The 22,065-nt window shown below is 41.6% G+C and overlaps 1 protein-coding gene across 1 annotated transcript in view; it reads right to left on the bottom strand.

Moving 5' to 3' along the window:
- LOC109928918 (regulator of G protein signaling 22) overlaps nt 1-22,065 on the bottom strand; it is a 112,698-nt gene that overhangs the window by 7,103 nt on the left and 83,530 nt on the right. Inside the window, exons 19-23 of the mRNA XM_048595749.1 lie at nt 20,190-20,258; nt 15,464-15,625; nt 14,497-14,676; nt 10,418-10,561; nt 7,147-7,299 (exon numbers count right to left, since the gene is read on the bottom strand). Of these exons, the coding sequence (XP_048451706.1) occupies nt 7,147-7,299; nt 10,418-10,561; nt 14,497-14,676; nt 15,464-15,625; nt 20,190-20,258 (708 nt within the window). The remainder of the gene's footprint in view (nt 1-7,146; nt 7,300-10,417; nt 10,562-14,496; nt 14,677-15,463; nt 15,626-20,189; nt 20,259-22,065) is intronic.

Below are 22,065 nucleotides of genomic sequence, written 5' to 3'. Positions count from 1 at the left end.
ATTGTTTCCTCCTGGATTGGAGAATTGCCTGTAAGAATCTGCGTCTGAATTTACCTTTTTGCCACGGAATGTATTTATTGGATTCAGTTAATTAGTAATCGGATCTGTATCTATTATTCAGTTAAGTTTTCCAATAGTTAAGTTATTCTAACTTTCTCTTTCTTTTATTTGTATTTTAACTATAGTGTTTAAATAAATTGTGTTTTGCTTAATGTCGAGTGGCTTGACCGGTTGTATCACATCTGAAACACGCATTTCACATCTACCTTTAAAATAAGAAAAAGTCCGGGTCTAGGTTACCTTCTTAAAATATTTTGAAGGGATCTGGTCTGGTCCATAACAAATTGGGAGTTCTTGTTGGGATATAATTCTATAACTCCAATTTGAGTTGGCTTAAACAGGGCATGCCTTATGTTGTAATGGCTCTTTCAGTCACTAAGAGTTTTCTCGGGGTGGAAGAAGTGACTTTGAGGGTTTTTGCAGAAAGTGAGCAAGGCAAAGCTGTTGGAATTGGCAGACAAGCTAGAGATGGGGTTGCCTTTGTCTGTGAGAAAAGGGGCGGTAATTATAGCAGTAGCTCTGCATTTATATTTACTGGAAATTTGCCATTGGAATCTTTGGAAACAGCTAGAATTCAATTGCATGAAAAGGAACTGAAACAGTTTGAATTATGATTAAAAGCAGAGGAAAGAGAAAAGGAAAGAATAGCCCTGGCAGAACAAAAAGAAAAGGAAAGGACGGCCCATGCAGAATAAAGGGGGAAAGAGAGAGAAGAAAAGCAGAAAGAGAGAGAGTTTGAACTTCAGAAGTTGGCAATTAGACATGAAAATCAACTTAAAAAAGGCAGAGGTGAAGGTAGAAGGTAAGCATAGTGAGGAGGATAGTGATGATGAGCAAACCCATCATAGCCAAAGGCCTGGTGGGGATCTGTTTAAATATGCCCAAGCATTGCCTAAATTTGACGAGAAGGATGTAGAAGCCTTTTTCATTTCATTTGAGAAAGTGGCTAAATAAATAGAATAGAATATTCTTTATGGTCAGTTATAGTCTAGTATGGAAGTACAGGAGTACAGTGAAAAGTTTTTTATAATGGCTGCCTTTTAATGGCGCCATCTTAGGTACAAATCTTACAGAGTGAAAAAAAAGTGTTGTTATACAAAAGACGATTAAAAGGAAAGCATAAGCATCACTTACAGTGTCTGAGAATGAGTTAGGAATGGGGTGGTTATAACATCGTGAAAAGGATTGACATTACAGTCAATGATGACTGTATACAGGTCCAAACAGCAGCAGCTCAGCACATGGTGCCAGGCCCAAGTCCAGCAACTGTCGCACGTTGCTCCAGCTTCCAGTCTGCTCCTCACCAGCACTCAGCAGCAACAAGGTAAGTAACACTGTACTGGGATTCGCTTCATCTTGCTGCTCCGGGATTCCCTACGTGCCACTCCGGGCTCGGGAATCCCCTCACACCACAGCTCTGGGACCTAGCTCACCTTCGCCCGGGCCTCGGCCCAGCCTTTGCTCACTCTGCTGCCGTCGCTCCGGGTCTCGGTTTGGCCCACACTCTTTCTGCTACCGTTCTCCAGGATTCAGTCTGCAACTCCACCCATGCTCACCCTGCTGCCGCTGTGGGATACGGTGCATGAACTCAGCTCCAGCCCAGTCTCCGGTTGTGACCCGGCTCCCTTGACTCCTTTCTCCAGGTAGGTGTAGTTAAAACTTTGGGGTGGGGGTGAGGGTAGCAGGAAGAAAAAATACTGCAAAGAGGAGAAAAAAAGAAAGAAAAAAGAACTGGCGAACAGAGGAGCTCCAACTGGAGAATCTTACCCTGCCACCATCTTGACAAATGAAAGCCATATAGGTTTTGTTGATCCAAACAAAGTTTGTAGGTAGAGCTCATGAGATATTTGCCTCACTATCAGAGGAAGTATCTGGTGAGTATGAAGAACTGTAGAAGGCCATCTTAAGTGCATATGAGCTAGTGCTAGAAGCCTACAGATAATGTTTCAGGAAGCTAAGGAGGGACCTTGAGTTTGAAAGATCAAACAAAGTAATTTTGATAGGTGGGTAAGGACATTAAAATAGATCAAACATAAGTTGCTCTTCGAGAAATGATTATTTTGGAGGAGTTCACAAATTCACTTCCTGAAGTAGTGAGAACCCATGTGGAAGAGCAGAGAGTTAAAACTGCAAGATTAGCAGCTGAAATTGCTGATTTTTTTTTCTTTATTTACTCACTGGATGAGGGCATTGCTGGCTAGGCAGCATTTATTGCCCATCCCTAATTGCCCAGAGGGCAGTTAAGAGTCAACCACATTGCTGTGGGTCTGGAGTCACATGTAGGCCAGACCAGGTAAGGATGGCAGTTTCCTTCCCTAAAGGACATTAGTGAATCAGAAGGGTTTTTCCGACAATGGGCAATGGATTCATGGTCATCATTAGACTCTTAACTCCAAGCACTTATTGAATTCAAATTCCACCATCTGCAGGATTCGAACCCAGGTCCCCAGAATATTATCTGGGTTTCTGGATTAACAGACCAGCGATAATACCGTTAGTGCATCACCTCCCCTCTATGATTATATTATGAGTTAGCTCATAAATCAAAATGATGATTATGAGTTAGTTCATAAATCAAAATTTGGCTTCCGACATCAATTTCAATCCGTGAGGGATAGAAATTGGGGGAAACAGAAATCCTCAGGTGGTAAGGGTAAGGTAGAACTTATTGAAGAAAGTAAAGACAGTTTACCACAGGGTAAAAAAAACTCATGAAGGGGAAAAAGGAGTAATAAAGCTGAGGAGTTTTCACTGCAATAAAGTAGGCCACATGACATTGCAGTGTTGGTGGTTTAGAAAAAGCACTGTGAAGACAGATGTAGAAAAACAGGGTAAGCCAATGAATTTTGTAGAAGTGATAAAGGAAAGCACAGTGGAGGCTAAAAAGCTGCACCAGAATGTAGAACCTGGTCAGAGGTTGGTTGAGAAGAAAGTGCCAGGTCTTTTTAAACCATTTACTTGTGAGGGTAAGGTTTACTCGCATAGGCCAGGAGCACCAGGTAAAGAAATTACAATTTTAAGAGATATGTGAGCGTGTCAATTTTTGATGTTGACAGATGAAGAGATATGTAATTCAGAAGGACTAATTCAAAACTGCTAATTTGTGGAATTCATGGTGAGACAAGAAATACTCCATTACGTAAAGTAAGGTTGGAATGTCTGGTGAAAAAGTGGAGAACTGGTGGTAGGAATACTGGAGCAACTCTCAGCTCCAGGAATACAATTAATCCTTGGTAATGACGTGGCTGGTTCTTAGATAGGAGTGCTGCCTACTGTAGTTGAAAAGCCAGCAGAAAATGAGGCAACTGAGCTAATCCAGGAATTATATCCTAGGACTTTTCCTCACTGTGTGGTAACAAGGCCACAAAGCCACAGGTTGAAACAGGAGGAGAAATCAAAGAATAAAGATAAGGAAGTTGAAGTAGAATTATCAAAGACCACGTTTGATCAAATGGTTGAGAAAAAACAAGAACAGGTGGAGGACAAAGTGGATATTTTTATTTCAGAGAAGTTTACTGAGTTACAACAGAAAGATGAAAATATGAAGCAATTGTATTAAAAAGCGTACATGGAAGAGGAATCTACGTGTATTCTGGGATGTTACTATCTTAAAAATGAAGTCATGATGAGGAAATGGAGATCATCACATATTCAGGCGGATGAGAAATGGGCAGAAGTTCATCAAGTTGTATTACCAGTGGGTCATAGAAAGGAGGTGTTGCGGGTAGCACATGAATTACTGTAGAGTCATGGAATCATACAGTATGGAAACAGACCCTGCCAACCATAATCCCAAACTAAACTAGTCCCACCTTACCTGTGCTTGATCCATATCCCTCCAAACGTTTCTTATTCATGTACTTATCTAAATGTCTTTTAAACATGTACCCACATCCACCACACATGAACCACTCTCTGTGTAAAAATTGCTCCTCATGTCTTTTTAAAATCTTCCTCCTGTCACCATTAAAAATTGCCTCCTAGTCTTGAAATCTCCCACCCTCAGGAAAAGACACCTGCCATTCATGTGTAGGCTAGACCAAGTGAAAATTGCACATTGGTGGGTTTTTACAGCAAACAACAAGGTGACAATGTTATTATTAGGCCAGCTTTCAATTCCAGAATTTCGTTGAATTCAAATTTTCAGTGTCTGCCCTAGTGGGATTCGAACCCATGTCCCCAGAACAAAGACCTGAACCAGTGACATTACCACAATATCACCACCTGCCAGCATTCCAGGAATTCCAAGACATGGCAATCCACATAACCTGCTTCACATGGGGCAGTAAATTCCTCTGATACAAGGCCGGCCTCATGCAGCACAGAATGAGGTCATTCAGCCAATTGTGCCCTGTGAAAGCACTTTGCAATCAGTCCACCTGCCCATAACCCTGCAAGCTATTCTATTTCTTCAATTTCCTTTTGAAAATTACTGTTCAAAATGCCATTTCAGGCAGTGCACTCCAGTAGGAGTTTATTTAGGGGTAAGAAAAAGTCAAGCCAAAAAACAAAAACTATTTTACTAGCCTGATCTTCATAAGGATGTAGTTGAATTTTGCCAGACATGTCATACATATCAGGTCATTGGAATACCTCAGGCAGTGATAAAACGAGCACCTTTAATACCCATGACAACAAGGTGCAGGGCTGGATGAACACAGCAGGCCAAGCAGCATCATAGGAGCCTGAAACTGCTCACTGCACCTCCCTTTAATACCCATTCCTGCATTTGAGGAACCTTTTACAAGGGTCTTAATTGATGGCGTAGGACTCCTACCTAAAACAAAAAGTGGGAATCAGTATGTGTTGACCAAAATGGATGTGTTCACTAGGTTTCCATCCTATTACATAATATCATAGCTAAAAGGTTTGTAGAAGAGTTACTCAAATTTTTCACTAGATACAGACTACCCACAGAGATATAATCAGATCATGGGTCAAATTTTGCATCAAAATTATTTAAGGGAGTTATGGATAGCTTAGGAATAAAACAACTCAAATCGACTGCATGCCTTCCTGAAGCACAGGGAGCTATAGAATGGTGGCATCAAACTTTAAAGACCATGTTGAGGACTTATAGTCAAGATTATTCAGAGGATTGGGATAAAGGAATTATGTTTTTACTTCTCGCAATTAGGGATGCACCAAATGAATCTAACAAATTCACTCCATTTGGATTAGTCTTTGGGCATGAGATGAAAGGACCACTGAAATTAATTAAGGAGAGCTTGGTGAGTCAAAGTTCAGAGACGACATATTTTAGGGAATGGATAAATAAAGCAGGGCAGTTGGCTAGATAGCATTTAAAAGTAACACAGCACATGATGAAACAGGAAGCAGACAAGAAATCAAAAATTCGCAATTTTGCTAAAGGAGATTAAAGTGTTAGTGTTACTTCCAGTAATAGGTGAACCTTTAAAAGCAAGGTTTAGTGGACATTATCAAATTGAAAGGAGATTGGGTGAGATGAATTTTTTGATATGAACTCCAGGCAGAAAGAAATCTCACAGAGTGTGTCATGTAAATATGCTCAAAAGATATTTTGATAGGGAAGGAAGCACAAAGAGAATGTGTTACTGGTTACAACACAGACTGAAGGACCAAGTTCAGATGATTCTGAACAAAACCAAAGTTGCTGGAAAAGCTCAGCATGTCTGGCAGCATCTGTGAAGGAAAAAACAGAGTTAACATTTTGGGTCCGGTAACCCTTAGACAGAGATGTTGGCCAGGGAACAAGGTGGGTGCGTTAAAGTGGCAGGCAACAGGTAGTTCAGGGTCTTTTTTGCAAGCAGAATGTAGTTGTTCTGTGAAACGGTCGCCAAGTCTACACTTTGTTTCCCCGGTGTGGAGGAGACCACATTGTGAGCAGCAAATGCAGTAGACTAAATTCTGGGAAGTGCAGGTGAAATGTTGCTTCACCTGGAAGGTATGTTTGGGTCCTTGGATACTGGGGAGGGAGGAGGTAAATGGGCAGGTGTTGCACCTTTGCCAGTTACAGGGGAAGGTGCTGTAGGGCTGTGGGGTGGTGTTGGGGGTGAAGGAAGTGTGGACCAGGGTATCCTGGAGGGAACAGTCCCTGCGGAAGGCGGACAAGGGAAGGGAGGGGACTATGTGTCTGGTGGTGGCATCTCGCTGAAGGTAGGGGAAATGGCATCTGATGATCTGATGATTCTGAATTGGACAATCCTGAAATTAAATTGGACAATGAGGAAGTTCACAAAAATTGGGAGAAACTATTAAGTTACCTTCCAGGGTAAAATCGAAATGACCTGAGAGAGTTATTGCTATTGCATGGGGAGATAAATGGGAATAAGCTGGGAAGTACTATCTTAACTTTTATGATGTAGATATAGGAAATGCTGTTCCAATTAAGCAACATTCTTATAGACTTAACCCTCTAAAGTTGGCACAGGTTCAAAAATAGATTGAGTGCATGCTCAAAGACAACATAATTGAAGTGAGTTACAGTGACTAGAACTCACCAACAGAAACAGTGCCAGAACCAGATGATACCCAACTGAACCGGCATGCACCACACTTCCAGGCAGTGTATTCCAAAACCTAGATACTCACTATGTGAAAAAGTTGTTTCTCACCTCACATTTGTTTCATTTACAAAATGCTTTAAAACTGTGCCCTCTGGTTCCTTATAACTTTACGAGCAGGGACAGTTTGTATGTTATCTAGTCTATTCAAACCTCTTATGACAATGAAAATTCTATCAAATCTCCTCTTAACTTTCTCCATTCGAAGGATAACAATCTCCAATCTGACCCTATAACTTAAGTGTCTCATGAAACCTTTCTCATAAACATCTCCTGCACTCTCTCCATGCATTGATTTCCTTCCTATAATGTGCCGTCAAGAATTGTACACAACTGTGCTTTAGCTGAGATCTAACCAGTGACCTATATAAGTTTATCATAACCTCCATGTTTTTATACGCCAGCGTAGCCTAGAATACTGTATGCTTTACCTTTAATGAGTTCAGCACATATGCATCTAGGTCTCTCTGCTTTTGTATATCCTTTAGGATAGTTCAGTTTATTTTACACACTGTTTCCCTCTTCGTATGTGCTGCCTGACCTGATTGGTTCCAGCACTTCCTGGCTTCATTTCCTGCTGATTCTGTGTTGGTTTGTCACTTCCACCCTTTAAGGACAGTTGACTTCCACTGGACCTGCTCTCAGGATCAAGAGAAGGTGACTGAAGTAAACCAGATTTTCGATTGTGAATGCTCTGAAAAATAGAATCAATCAGTTATCTTCAGTGAGTCACTCTATTATGGACAGGTGTGAAGAAAATAAATAGATAAAAGTTAGCAGTAATAAACTGCAAAATTACATACAATAAACTGAGAGTTTTCATTATGGATCCTAATTATTCCCTCATAGCCATTGTTTGTATAATGTTACTTTCTCATTATTTCAAGTTTCTGTTCATACACCATGTAGGAATTGGGCCTTTAATTTATTTCCAGGCTTTATACCACCTACATTTCTTCAGCTATTTTCAGCAGCAGTTGAGCTGAGACGGGACAGTTAGATCATGTTATGGAGGTGAAAGGAGATAGTCGTCATGATGGGTTGATCCATGTTGGAAAGCTCTTCATGGTATCAACTACTAAACCACAGAGTGATCACTATGGTTCTGCCGTACACAGTTACCTAGGAGAGAGATGGAATCGAAGGCTGAAGAATAAAGTTTACATCAGGGAACAAGGGCTGTGGTTTCAGTCTTCCCTATATTCTGATGGAGGAAATCTCCACTTATCCAGGATTGCATGTTGGAAGTCAATCAATGGAACAAGATTTAATTGGAGAAAGAAAATAAAGAAGGGTCTAGGCCTGAAACGTCAGCCTTCCTGCTCCTCTGATGCTGCTTGGCCTGCTGTGTTCATCCAGCTCTATACCTTGTTATCTCAGATTCTCCAGTATCTGCAGTTCCTACTATCTCTATATTTTCCTTATCTGTTTCTTTCTCAAGTGAAGTCAGTATGCTAATTACATTTACACTTCTTTGCAAGCAGGTCTGGCTGCTCTTCTCTCTGTTCAAAAAAATACATATAACCCTGACACTGCGCCCATTTGTCCTGCTGCATATTTGAAAGTATTATTCTGAGTTTAATTTCTATGGTCGCTAATTATGGCCTCAACATCAAGTGTGATATGAAAAATAATAATAAGGAGTAAAAATTTTGGAGTAGATTTGTAGCTCAGGTTGTGAGTGTTGAGGTTGTTGAGTTGGTTGGCTCGCCGAGCTGGTTTCTTGTTTCGCAGACGTTTCGTTACCATGCTGGGTAACATCCTCAGTGCAGCCTCCGATGAAGCGTCGGTGTGTTTTCCCGCCTGGTTTTTAAACTCTGGGGTCCGTTGAGATGGATTACCTCACTTCCACTTTTCCTTTATAGTGGAATGTATATGGGGTCAAGTTCAATGTGTTTATTAATAGCATGCTTCTTGGAGTGCCATGCTTCTAGGAATTCTCGTGCCTGTCCCAGCCTCACCTGTCCCAGGATCTTGGTGTTGTCCCAGTCGAAGTGGTGGTTCTCCTTGCCCATGTGGATTGGGATGAGTGAGTATTGGTCATGTCTTTTTGTAGCCAGTTGGTGTTCATGTACTCTTGTTGTTAGTTTCCTTCCTGTTTGTCCGATGTAGTGTTTCTCGCAGTCTCTGCAGGGGATCTTATAGATGACATTGGTCCTGTCCATGGCGGGGAGTGGGTCCTTAGTTCGGGTGAGCAGTTGTCGTAGGGTTGACGTGGGCTTGTGTGCCACTCTGATGCCCAGCGGTCGTAGGAGTCTTGTGTTGAGTTCTGACGTGTTTCTGATACAGGGTAGTGTGATGAGTGTGTTGGGGCGCATAGTCTCTTTCTGATGCTGTTCGTGTAGGCATCTTCTGACCCAATTCTATTAATAAACACATTGAACTCTACCCTATACACACTCCACTATGAAGGAAAACCGGAAGTGAGGCAATCCATCTCAACAGACCCCAGCGTTTAAAAACCAGGTGGGAAAACACATTGATGCTTCATTGGAGGCTGCACTGAGGATGTTACCAAGCATGGTAACAAAACGTCAGCGAAACAAGAAACCAGCTCAGCGAGCCAACCAACCTCAAGAAGTAAAAATAATAATAATAGACTAAATCTCCAAATCTCAACATCTCAACCTCCTGTTATTTTGCCACTGAGTTGCACACATTGCAATCTTCAGGCATTGGCAGGTACTTGCACGGAGACTTAATTGATCTAAGAAAACTGACATTTATTTGAATGATGCAATTACGGGCACAAAAATTCTGTTTAGGCTTCTTTTCTCCTAGAAATTCTCCACTTTAAGAGATAAGAAGGAAACCTGTGTCCCAGTTGCTAATTTTGGTACCTAGCATAGGAATGTGGCAAAGGAAAAACTTTTAAGCTTTTCCTAATCTCCTTGAGAAGATTCCAGACCTTTTCCTAGCCCCGAACTGAACCATGTAATTTTGAGCGGAACATATGAGAAAAGATGCTAAAACCTACAGGGAGTGCTGTGTGTCAATGCTACGTCAAAATGTGCTGGCGCTGTTACCCAATTCCTTTGTGAACACATCAAAGTCATATGTTTCCTTATAAGTCCAAGTTTCTTTACATGCTTTAAAGTTATAACTTCACAGGGATGTGTTCTTTTTCTCTGTCCAGAAGCTAAATTGATTTAGAGGCTTGGTCTTGTATCAGGCCAGGGTCAGGGGCAAGTAAGGATACTGCAACTTGGGGTTCGTGGAAGCAGATGGAGAAGCAAGAGAGGGGAATGGGAGGGGAAATGGGGAGGGAGAGTTAGTGTGCATGGTCAGAATCCTGAGGAGGTGATGGTAATCACTACCTGAGGAGTGAATCTAATGCTGTGATGTGCTGTGATTAGCAATCACAGGACACAGTGATCTGGGGTGCAATACATGAATCCAAGGGGTAAGCAATCTCCAGTGGAATGGAGAGGGGGCTTGATTTCTGATGCCAGGAGTTCTGATCACACAGCTATCTTTAGATCAGCAGGCCGAGGCTGATAGTGGAAATGGAGGAAGATAAGTATAGTGGGCTGGATGAAGCACTCAGGTCCTCTTGGTTCAGAAGAAGCACTGCAAAAAACGCTTACATTACCACAAAGAGGCCCCTTTAGCTGCCAGATTTCTTAAACTTAATTACTGTATAAGGCTTTCAGCCTCCTTACAATAATTAAATTGTTAGCCTATCTTCTGGAAGCTGCTTTTGTCCACTTCCCTATCCCACCTCCGTCAAAAACCATATTAGGTTTCAGATTTTTAGAATGTTAATATCCCATCCATCTAAAAACAATTCTTTATTTTGAGATTAGATTTACCTTCAGCTGAATTAAGTTCTTTTCTGTGTTTTTACTCTGCATTACTTCTTGTCCCTTTTTGGTCTCTATGCTTTCAGTAGCGATACTACGTCGGAAATCAGAAAATTGAGGCCATTGTTTGAAGAGGATATCAAAAACTGCCATCTGTGGAGTGAAGCCTCATTAATATTGTGATTAGATTTTCTATGAAACTGACTCATATGTGGATTTCAAATGTTTAAATGATAAATCAATGAATTGAGAATATGTGCAGCTAGACTTCTCAATGAGCATTATGCCAGCCGTTTAGAATTTTATGATTAAGTGATAAAATCATAGGCACATTAGTAGTAGTAAAATTTGGATTTTTCAAAAGATCTTCAATAAGACACTGCAGTGTAGAGTCCTTGCCAGGGTTAGACCATGAGAAGTCAGGGGTGAAAGTAACAATGGTCAGTGCTGAAGTCAAAGTTGCTCACAATGTTCAAAATGGACTGTAAATCAGAAATATGATTTCAAAATTTGCAGGTGATATCAAAAGGTTAGTGTAGCTAATGCAGGGGAATTCTACACTAACTTTAGGGTAATATTAATAAATTACAGAATATTTATGTCATTGGCAACTAACCTTCAATATAAGTAAATGTGAGGTGGTACATTTCGGTAGCAAGAATAAGGGAGCCATACACTCCTTGAAAAGCTAGTGTCTAAATGATGTCGAGGAGCAAAGGTATTTCAAGATACAGTCACTCAGATCATTAAAAGTACCAACAAATGTTAATAAAGGCATGAAAAAGCAAACCATGGAGCATTACGAATATTTCAGAATTCCATTTTACAAGAATAACATAGAGGTATTGGAAGTGGTGCAAAAATGATTCAGTAAGATGATACCAGAACCAAGAGTTTAAAACCATCTGCACAGACTGAACATGCTGGGCTGTTTCCCTAGAAAAGAAAATTCTAAACTATGTTAAGTCTTTAAAAATGTTTCATTGGTTATACATGAAAAAGACATAACCATTTAAGGAAGAAGACCAAACTGAGTTCTATAGATATTAGTAAACCCAGTAAGACAAACAATAGTTAAGGAACCACAAAGGAAAAACCCCTGATGGGAGTTGTGTACAGGCCTCCTAGCAGTAGTCAGGATGTGGAGAAGAAAATAATTAAGGAGCTAAAAAAGGCATGTAAGGAAGGCACTATTACAATAATCATGGGATCTTCAATAAATAGGTGGATTGGGAAAAGCAGGCTGGTAGCTGATCTCAAGAAAAGGGATTCATGGAGAAGGAATGTCTACAAGATTTTTTTGGGAGCAGCTGTGTAGATTCCGTTAGGAAACAGGCAATTCTGGATTTGGTGATGTGTAATGAGGCAGACTTGATTTGGAAGCTTAAGGTGAAGGAACCCCTGGAGACAGTGACCATAATATGACAGAATTCACCCTGCAGGATTAAAGGGAGAAGCTGGAATCAGATGTAATGGTATTACAATTGAGTAAAGATAGCTACAAAGGTACAAGGGAGGAGGTGGCCAGAGTTGACTGGAAGGGTAGCCTAGCAGGGAAAACTGTGAAGCAGCAATGGCAGAAGTTTCTAAGGGTAATTCAGGAAGCACAGCAAAAATTCATCTCAAGGAAGAAGAAATATACTCAGGGGAAGGAAAGGCAATCATGGCTGACACAGGAAGTCAGGGACAGAATAAAAGCAAAAGAGAAAACATATAGTGTGGTAAAGATTAGTGGGAAGTCAGAGGATTGGGAAGCCTTTAAAAAACCAGCAGAGGATAACTGAAAAAACAATGGGGGAAAGAGAAGACAAATTATGAGGGTAAGCTGCTAATAATATAAGAAGTAGATTGCAAGATTGTTTTTCAGCTGTCAACATGGTAAGAGAGAGGCAAGAGTGGACACTGAAAAATGAGGCTGTAGAGATAGTAATGGAGAACAAAGAAATGGTGGAGGAACTGAACAGGTACTTTGCATCAGTGTTCACAGTGGAAAACACCAGCAATATACCAGAACTTCAAGAGAGTCATGGAGGTAAGTATAGTGGCCATTGCTAAGGAGAACATGCTGGGAAGGCTGAAAGGTCTGAAGGTGGATAAATCACTGGACCAGCTGGACTGCACTTCAGAATTCTAAAGGAAATGTCTGAGGAGATTATTGAGGCATTGGTGGTGATCTTTCAGAAACCACTGGAGTTAGGCAGGGTCCCAGAGGACTGAAAAATGGCTAATATAACACATCGGTTTAAGAAGGGAGGGAGACAAGTTGGGAAATTTTATGCCAGTTAGCCTGACTTTGGTCATTGGTAAGATATTAAGATGTAATTGCAGAGCACTTGGAAGTGCATGATAAATTGGGCTCGGTCATTAGGTCTTCATCAAGGGGAGGTCATGCCTGACAAGCCTGTTAGAATTCTTTGAGGAAGTAATGAGCAAGTTAGACAAAGGAGAGCCAGTCGACATGATGCTTTTGACTTTCCAGAAGATCTTTGGCAAGGTGCTGCATAGGAAATTGCAAACTATGATAAGAACCCATGGTGTCAGGGGCAAGGTACTGGCATGCATAAAGGACTGGCTGACTGGCAGAAGGCAGAGAGTGGGGATAAAGGGTTATTTTTCAAGATGAGAGCTGCTGATTAGTTCTGCAGGGGTCAGTGTTGGGACCACAACTATTCACAATCTACATTAATGATCTGGATGAAGGAACTGAGGACATTGTTGCTAAGTTTGCAGATGACATAAAGAAGGTTAGAGGGACAGGTAGTGTTCAGGAAGGAGAGAGGCTGCAGAAGGACTTGGACAGGCTAGGACAGTGGGCAAAGAAGTTGCAGATGGAATACAATGTGGTATAGTGTGAGTTTATGCACTTTGGTAGGAAGAATGGATGTTTAGACCATTTTCTAAATGAGGAAAAGCTTTGGAAATGTGAAGCACAAAGGGAATTGGGAGTCCTAGTTCAGGATTCTCTTTAGGTTAACATATAGGTTCAATTGACAGTTAGGAAGGTAACTACAATGTTAGCATTTATTCTGAGATGAATAGAATACAAGAGCAGACATGTATTGCTGAGGTTGTGTAAGGCTCTGGCCAGAATGCATTTGGAATATTGTGAGTAGTTTTGGACCCTGTATCTAAGGAATGATGTGCTGGCATTGGAGGGGGCCCAGAGGAGATTTACAGTAATGATCCAGGGATGAAGTGTTGTCGTATAATGGAGTTTAGATGGATGAGGAGGGATCTCATTGAACCAGGAATCTGAGAGTACTGAATAGAGCAGATGTGGAGAAGATGTTTCAACGAGTAGGAGGGACTAGGATCCAAGGGCACAGCTTCAAAGTGAAGGGATCTCCGTTTAGAACTGAGATGAGGAGAAATTTATTCAACCAGAGGGTGGTGAATCTATGGAACTCACTGCTGCAGAAGTCTATGGAGACTAAGTCATTAAGTGTATTTAAGACAGATAGATAGATTCTTGATTAGTAAAGGGATCAGTGTTACAGGGAAGAGGCAGGAGAATGGGGTTGAGAAACATATCAGCCATGATCTAATTGCTGAGAACTGTCCAGGGATGTGTGGGTTAGGTGCATTAGCCATGGGCAATGCAGGGATAGGGTAGGGAGATGGATCTGGGTGGGATGCTCTTCAGAGGTCAGTGTGGACTTGTTAGGCCAAATGGCCTGTTTCCACACTGTGGGGATTCTATGAGAATATGTTGATGGTGTTGGATTAAGTTAGGGATGAGTTCAAAAGCACTGGCATGAAATTATAAAGCTAAAGCGCTTATTGTTGTGCTGTAAGCACTTTGTAATGTAAATAATGTCTTATTTTCTCATGTGACTTACCTACATTGCACAAGTAAAATTATTTCCCACTGGGAATCGAATAGCATCAATACCCAAATGCACAATGAAAATTTTTGTTTAAAGCTGGACATGCAGAAGTTCTGGCCTCAGTGAGCTAGGAGTGAACAAAACTTACACAACTAATTACTAAATGAACTTCCTTTCATGAACATTAATGAATGATCATGCACATTGCTCCAAAATGCTGTTTAGCCATTTTTGTGGGGTCCTTCACATTTCTTTCTATACCTGTGCTTCTCTGAAGATATATGGACCCTGCTGATCCCTTTGACTAATAATTCTATTTGCATATTCTGCTGGAATGTCAATTTGCAAAGTTGGTGGAATATTGGAATTGATAAAACAGTTGATAATGACTGTGATCTTATTCTGAATGGTTTCCACAGTTGCATGGGAATGGCACAAGTCCTGGAAGAAAAATAAACACAGAAAGGGAGTCTGTAATCTCTCTATGTAGACAGATACAGATAATAAAAAGAGGTGCATACACGCACACAAATGCAAGCAAAATTAATACGGCTGGATTTTACAAGATGCTGCAGTCCCCATGCCACCATTCTTTGGCAAAAAATTGAAGGTGAGGGAACCCCAACATGATCCTGATCACTGCCACGTAGCAATTTAACAATGGGGGCAGTGTGAATTGTTTTAAGTTTGGGAAGATGTCCCACCTTAGAAAGTTGCCAACAAATCACATATTGGGGGCATCTCGGCAGTCCCAGCAGTGCCAGCCAGGAGTGGTATCACTGCTCGGACTGCAGGCAGACCCACCATGCGGAGGAGTCCATGTAAGTCTAGAGCCAGGGGATTCAGTGAGGGGGCAGGCTGGAAGGTAAGTTGAGTGGTCAGTCTCAAGAGGTCATCGACATTGGTTAAAGGGAGATGACCCAGGAGCCCAACACAAACACACACATAAACACATATATTCCAAAACTAAAAATGCTGGGATTCCTGCCAGGTGCAGGCAATACTTCACCCAGCTATGGGTGAAACCTTCCCACCCATTTTACAGCCAACTGCAGAGGATGTGAAATGCAATCCATATACACAGTTATGTGGGCACACTATTTTTTTCAGCAACATTCTTTGTTCAAGTAATTTTGTGTAGGTTAAACATCTGACTCATTTGGAACTAGTTTTGAATTTTTATTTAATTCTTTTAAAATCATTCTTCATTTTCTGGTATTTTGTTTACCTTGTATTTTTGAACCTCAAGCCAAAAAAGTACATTATTCTCCATCAATTCTCCTTTTGTTGATACAAACTTTCGAAATTGAAGTGCCGTTACTGGATTTAACAAAGCTTTACGGAATGCTATGATCTCTTTTGACGACGCAGTCCATTTATTTTCCATGTGCTATTGGAAATATAAATGTTCATAATCACTTACATCATGTGCAGTTTCACAAACTATTCAAAGAGAACAGTCATTCTGTAAACATTTTGCTGCCAGCAGTTTCCATATCAAAGTCCATTAAACCCTTAGAAACCCATACAATAGCATTTGGAGAGAAGCAACATTGTGGCTTTAAAAAGATAAGATTGTAGCCAATGCAACTGAATTATATCCATATGATGATTGGAGCTTTGAAAATTTCCAGGAATTAAAATTTAAACTTTTGTTTTTAGAACTATAGAGTTATACATAACATTGTGTCCAAGCTGGTCATCAAGCATCTACCATTTAAAATCCCATTTCGATTTAACTTCAGGTGACAGTTCACTACGTGAAACTTGGTGGGGAGTGTTACCACCACCCCCAATATTGAATGGGTTTGGATCAGGTGGGATGTCAAAATGTAAAAAAAATTCAAACCACAATCCAGTCTGTGTCAAACGCCCATTTCCCAAGAGGTGGAATGGTGGGTAGAGAGCAACCTGCCAACCAAGAGTCAGCTTGTTCATTTCATTGATTTTTAGAATACCACAGAAGGAAGCCATTTGACCTTCGTAATCTGAGCTAACACTTCTAAAGAAATTTTAGAGACGTGTGCATTGCTCCAATTTATCTTCCTCCTAGAGTTGATGCTGACTGAGTGGTTTTTCGGGTCTTTGTGGGTTAAAGGGAAGTGAGGACTGCTTCATGGAAGAGGTAAGTGCTTTTCCAGCACTGCTTGTGATGTTGATGAAGCAAGCAGGAATGCCTCGCAACCTATAGCCCCATAAGCAACCCCATTAATCTCCCTAACAATTGAATTTCCACACTCCCATCATGAACTAATGCCTTTCTGATGTCTTCAATGGCCCATGATTGCCTCTTGGCCCTCCTAATCTCTCTGGGCTTCTCCATAATTTTCTGACATTTCACCTGGTCCCATTAATGTCCCCTCACACTCAAATTCCTCTCAGCCCCACGCCATGAGGTACCCCATGACCACCATCACTCCATCCAATCTCTCTTACACCCAACTGTGGCCATATGATGAGCACTCTATTCCAGTGCCCCCTGCCACCCTACCCTGAATCTCCATCTCCATCTGGCTAACTATGGCTGGTAAACCAATGTCAAAATGGGAAGTCAGATCCTGCTGTTAAATTCAGCTTAAACTGAGGACACTCTGTTCTTCTAGCAGATCAAGCAGCATCCATAGAGAGAGAGCAATTTAGCATTTTGAGTTTAGATGACTGGGAACACCAAGAAGATAGATTGAAGCTAGCATATAACTCAGCAACAGGGCGTTACATCCCTAGGTCTAAGGCAAGAAATGGCTCAATACTTTCAACTGGGCAGGAAAGGTGTAGAATATTCAGATAGATGCTGATATGCATATCAGCCTTCACTTCTCCCCAGCCTCCTGTTGGGTTTAGAACAATTCTATGACTATATAACTCATCTTGAAAGTGCTACCTGCCCTCTTTGTCTGTGCACTTCCTCACATCGTGATCTGTCTATTCACCAGCAACACTCATCTCAATATTATGCAATTTCATATCACTCCTTCATAGTCACTCTTTACACATAATCAGGTTGGAAAGCAGCCATCTGTATTGAGTATTCAGTGGTATATTTCCCTCTTCTTGCTATTTTTTCCTGAAACTGGTATATTTATTTGTCATACCCACCAAACCCCTCTCAACAGCTTCTGTGTTATCATCTTGCTTTAATTAGTGAGCTCAAGGAATCCCAGGAAATCCATAGATGCAAATTTAAACCGCAAACCATCTATTAATGTTTCTGTAATTGAGTAACTAATGTATTGAAATTGATAAGCAACCTCTCACAGTGAGATAACAAGGTGTAGAGCTGGATGAACACAGCAGGCCAGGCAGCATCAGAGGAGGAGGAAAGCTGACGTTTCAGGTCTGGACTCTTCTTCAGAAATGGGGGAGGGGAAGGGGACTCTGGAATAAATAGAGAGAGAGGGGGAGGTGATGATGGAAGGTGGATAAAGGAGCAGATAGGTGGAGAGAAGATGGACAGGTCAAGGAGGCAGGGATGGAGCCAGTAAAGGTGAGTGTAGGTAGGGAGTTAGGATGGGGGTTGGTCAATTGAGGGAAGATGGACAGGTCAAGGAGGCGGGGATGAGACTGGTAGGTAGCAGGTGGGGGTGAGGGTTGGTCAGTGAGGTGGGAGGAGCGGATAGGTGGGAGAAGAGACGGACAGGTCAAGGAGGCGGGGTCGAGCTGGGCTGGTTTTGGGATGAGGTCGGGGGTGGGGAGTTTTTGAAGCTTGTGAAGTCCACATTGATACCATTGGGCTGCAGGGTTCCCAAGCGAAATATGAAGTGCTGCTCCTGCAGCCTTCGGGTGGCATCATTGTGGCACTGGAGGAGGCCCAGGATGGACATGTCGTCCAAGGAGTGGGAGGGGGAGTTGAAGTGGTTCGCGACTGGGAGGTGCAGTCATTTGTCACGAAGCGAGTATAGGTCATAGAGTCATAGAGTTATAGAGTTATGCAGCATGGAAACAGACCCTTCAGTCCAACTTGTCCACGCCAACCAGATATGCTAAACTGATCAAGTCCCATTTGGCCCATATCTCTCAAAACCCTTCCTGCATGTAGCCATCCAAATGCCTTTTAAATGTAGTAATTGTACGTGCCTCCACCATCTCCTATGGCAGCTCATTCCATAAATGCACCGCTCTCTATGTGAACAAGTTGCCCCTCAAGTTCATTTTAAATCTTTCCCCTCTCACCTTAAAACTATGCCCTCAAGTTCTGGAATCCCCTACCCTGGATGAAGACCTTGGTTATTCACCCTATCCATTCAGCCTCTGACACATCCAACTCCATCTTGAAACTATTCAATGCTTTGTCCTCAACTACTTTCTGTGACAGAGAATTCCATCAGCCCACCACATTCGAGTTGAAGAAATTTCTCATGAAGAAAATGTGCATGACACAGAGTTTATCCAGCACTTTCTGCCTTTATTTCAGGATTTCCAGCATCCACAGCATTTTGCGTTTAATTGTGTGCAGTAATTTGATTAATTTGACTGCTTCCACTGTTCAGACAGCAACTGTTGTTACTGATTCTGCTATTGCCAGTCACACCTTTTCTAGACCTATCTTTTGTTTCTCCACTTCACTCATTTACAATTCTGTTTTACCTGGCATCATCATAGGTAACATTTTTTCTCATTTCTGTAACTGATTAACTTGAGAGTTTTTTTGCAGTTATTTTTTATTTGACTATTCATCGCCAATGTTTGTAAGATCTTGTATAAAACGACTACTAGAAATATCAATATAAGAGTGACTGCATTTCAATAAAATCTTAATCCATGTAGAATGCTTTGAGATGTTCCAAAAGGTATGTCTCAGTATTATGGTTAGATTGAGGTACAAGTCAAATTAAAAGGTCTGTATACCATAAATTTGGGTTATGAACAAAAGCTTTCCTCTGTGTATGCAAGTAAATTTCAGCAAATGTATTACTATGTTGATAAACTTAAGAATTTTGTTTTAATGAAGGTTGGACAACAAACTAAACTCATCAGATACAGAATTTACAGAACAACCTGCAATGTCTCCTTAGTGTTCCACAAAGCAGTCTCCAAGCCTCCGCTTGGTTTCCCCGATGTAGAGGAGGCCATATTGGGAACAGCCGATACTATATACCACATTAGCAGATGTGAAGGAGAACATCTGTTTGATGTGGAAGGCCTACTTGTGGCCTGGAATGGGGGTGAGGGGGGAGGTGTAGGTGCAGGTGTAGCACTTCCTGCGGTTGCAGGGAAAAGTGCCGGGGTGGTGGGGCTAGTGGGGAGTGTGGAGCGGACAAGGGAGTCACGGAGAGAGCAGTCCCTCCGGAAAGCAGATAAGGGTGAACATTTTTACACTTAAGGTGAAGGTTTACATTTCTGAAGAAGGGTCCAGACCCGAAACATCAGCTTTCCAGCTCCTCTGATGCTGCCCGGCCTGCTGTGTTCATCCAGCTCTACACCTTGTTATCTCAGATTCTCCAGCATCGGCAGCTCCTACTATCTCTCACAGTGAGGTTGCTCACATGTAGTTGAATACATTGGATTGATTTAACAAAGTCAGCAGGTTAGAGGCAGCAAGCATTAACATTTTTCTAGGTTATCAGTCCCTGCCGACGCCCAAATTGAAAATTATTCTTGATTTGCTCCCTCTACCAAACACTAAATAAATTAAAAATTCTTCCATCCTGACCCATATTAATAGGAGTAACAAAGAGTTCAGTTGTAAATTAATATGAAACATGTAGACAGGGTCGTGGAGAAGCTGATCTTTTCATATCTGTCAGTTTTGTATGTTCATATATTTTTTCATTTTTAGTATCAATCTTTGTTTTTCAAAGGAAAATGGATGTTACAATGAAACAAAACTATTCAGCTTATTAGATTTTCAATTAGCTGTATTTCAGCTTATCACCATTTGTAAAGACTGACAATTCAGATACGCTAATGATTTGTTTGAACTGCCAATGTATAATGTTGGAGATGTGGACTCTCACCTTCATTACATCTCGCTTCTTCCTGCTCTTGTATAACATCTGGTCCTCTATCACCTCTTGCAATTTTATCTGGAGAACAGACACCAACCAATAGAACTTCAGGATCAAAATGCAGATTTCAAAACATTTCATTTAGTTGTGCCATGTGTTTCAAATGTGCAAGATGGAATTGTATATAGATATTTTCTAACCAACTTGTTCAGAGACGTTATGACACAGCTCTGAAGCAGATAGGACTTAAACTTCATCCTCCTCGTCCAGAGGTAGGGATGCTACCACTGTGCTGCAGAGCCCTGGGAATTGGATATATACTAATACTTGAAAAGAGAAAATTTGCAAAGTTAATGGGGAACAATCTAATTAATAAATTAGATAGTTATTCCACAGCTCTTAAGTACAATGGATTGAATGATTATTGTGCCACGTGATTCTATGTTGGCGGCACGGTGGCTCAGTGGTTAGCACTGCTACCTCACAGCGCCAGGCACCCGGGTTCAATTCCAGCCTCAGGTGACTGTCTGTGTGGAGTTTGCATGTTCTCCCCATGCCTGTGTGGGCTTCCTCCGGGTGCTCCGGTTTCCTCCCACAGTCCAAAAATGTACCGGGTAGGTGGATTGGCCATGCTAAATTGCCCATAGTGCCCAGGGGTGTTTAGGTTAGTTGGGTTAGACATGGGAAATTAAGGGAATGGGTCTGGGTGGGATGCTGTTTGGAGGGGCAGTGTGGACTTGTTGGGCCAAATGGCCTGTCTCCACACTGTAAGGATTCTATGATGTTGGACAAAACGTACAAAAGATATTTTTAAACTTTGGGCTGAAAGGATACTAAAATCATGTTTTATCCAGTTACTTGAGACATTGCACAAAACCACCCACAGTTGCATAATAATTATCATTAAATTGGACGTCTTAATCAGATGCAAAATAGGGTAGCTGCTTGCAAAGTGGAAATATCACGCTGGTTCAGAAAGACATTCTGCTCCTCAACACTCTGAGGAGAAGATCCTCGAGATGCTAGAGAGGATCGACTCTGTTCATGAGAGGATGATGAAAATTCCATGTCCAGCTACCCAGCAAGCTTCATCTTTCTGAGCTGCGTTGCTGTCATGACTATCATAGTTAACTCTCTCTCTTAAGATGCTCAAGTTTCTACCCCTACTGCACCCTAATAGTCTCTTGTCTTATGCAAACAGCATGCCAAAAAGGCTAGCACCTGAACACATCAGCTCCTCCTCTACCTCCAAAGAGGTAGCCACTGAATCCCCAGAGGATGCACCAGCAAGGCTTTCTCCTGAACTCTCCACCAATTTAAAGACTTTCTACCTCATTGAGTATTCTATCTAGATTAGAACCAGGAGAACAATCTGGTGAACATACCACTGACACATCTCTGCAGCTGGTCAAGGAAGAAATGCCTCAGGTCATTGGTACTCAGAACACTGTCAAAGACTAGGCACCTGCTCAACCCCAGGCAGAAGATGATCCCATGGTGTTAGCCACCAATAATTTTATGCAAATGTGCAGTTTAACATAGAGTCATACAGCATGGAAACAGACCCTTCGGTCTCACAAGTCCATGCTGACCATGTTCCCAAACTAAGCTAGTTCCACCTGCCTGCACTTAGCCCATATCCCTCCAAACCTTTCCTATTCATGTACTTATCCAAATATCTTTTAAAAGTTATAACTGTACCTGCATCTACATTTCCTCTGGCAGTTCATTCCACACACTAACCACTCTCTGTAAACAAGAGGAACAGCAGATAGGTTTGTCAGAGACATTTGATAAACTGAATCAAAGGTTGGAGGAGTCCACCAACATAGAATAGAATCCCTACAGTGGGGAAACAGGCCCTTTGGCCCAACAAGTCCACACT

This window comes from Rhincodon typus, chromosome 4 (assembly GCF_021869965.1).
Source record: "Rhincodon typus isolate 14 chromosome 4, sRhiTyp1.1, whole genome shotgun sequence".
Lineage (NCBI taxonomy): Eukaryota > Metazoa > Chordata > Chondrichthyes > Orectolobiformes > Rhincodontidae > Rhincodon > Rhincodon typus.
Note: the sequence above shows the minus strand (reverse complement) of the source record. Positions and strands in the feature narration are given on the sequence as shown.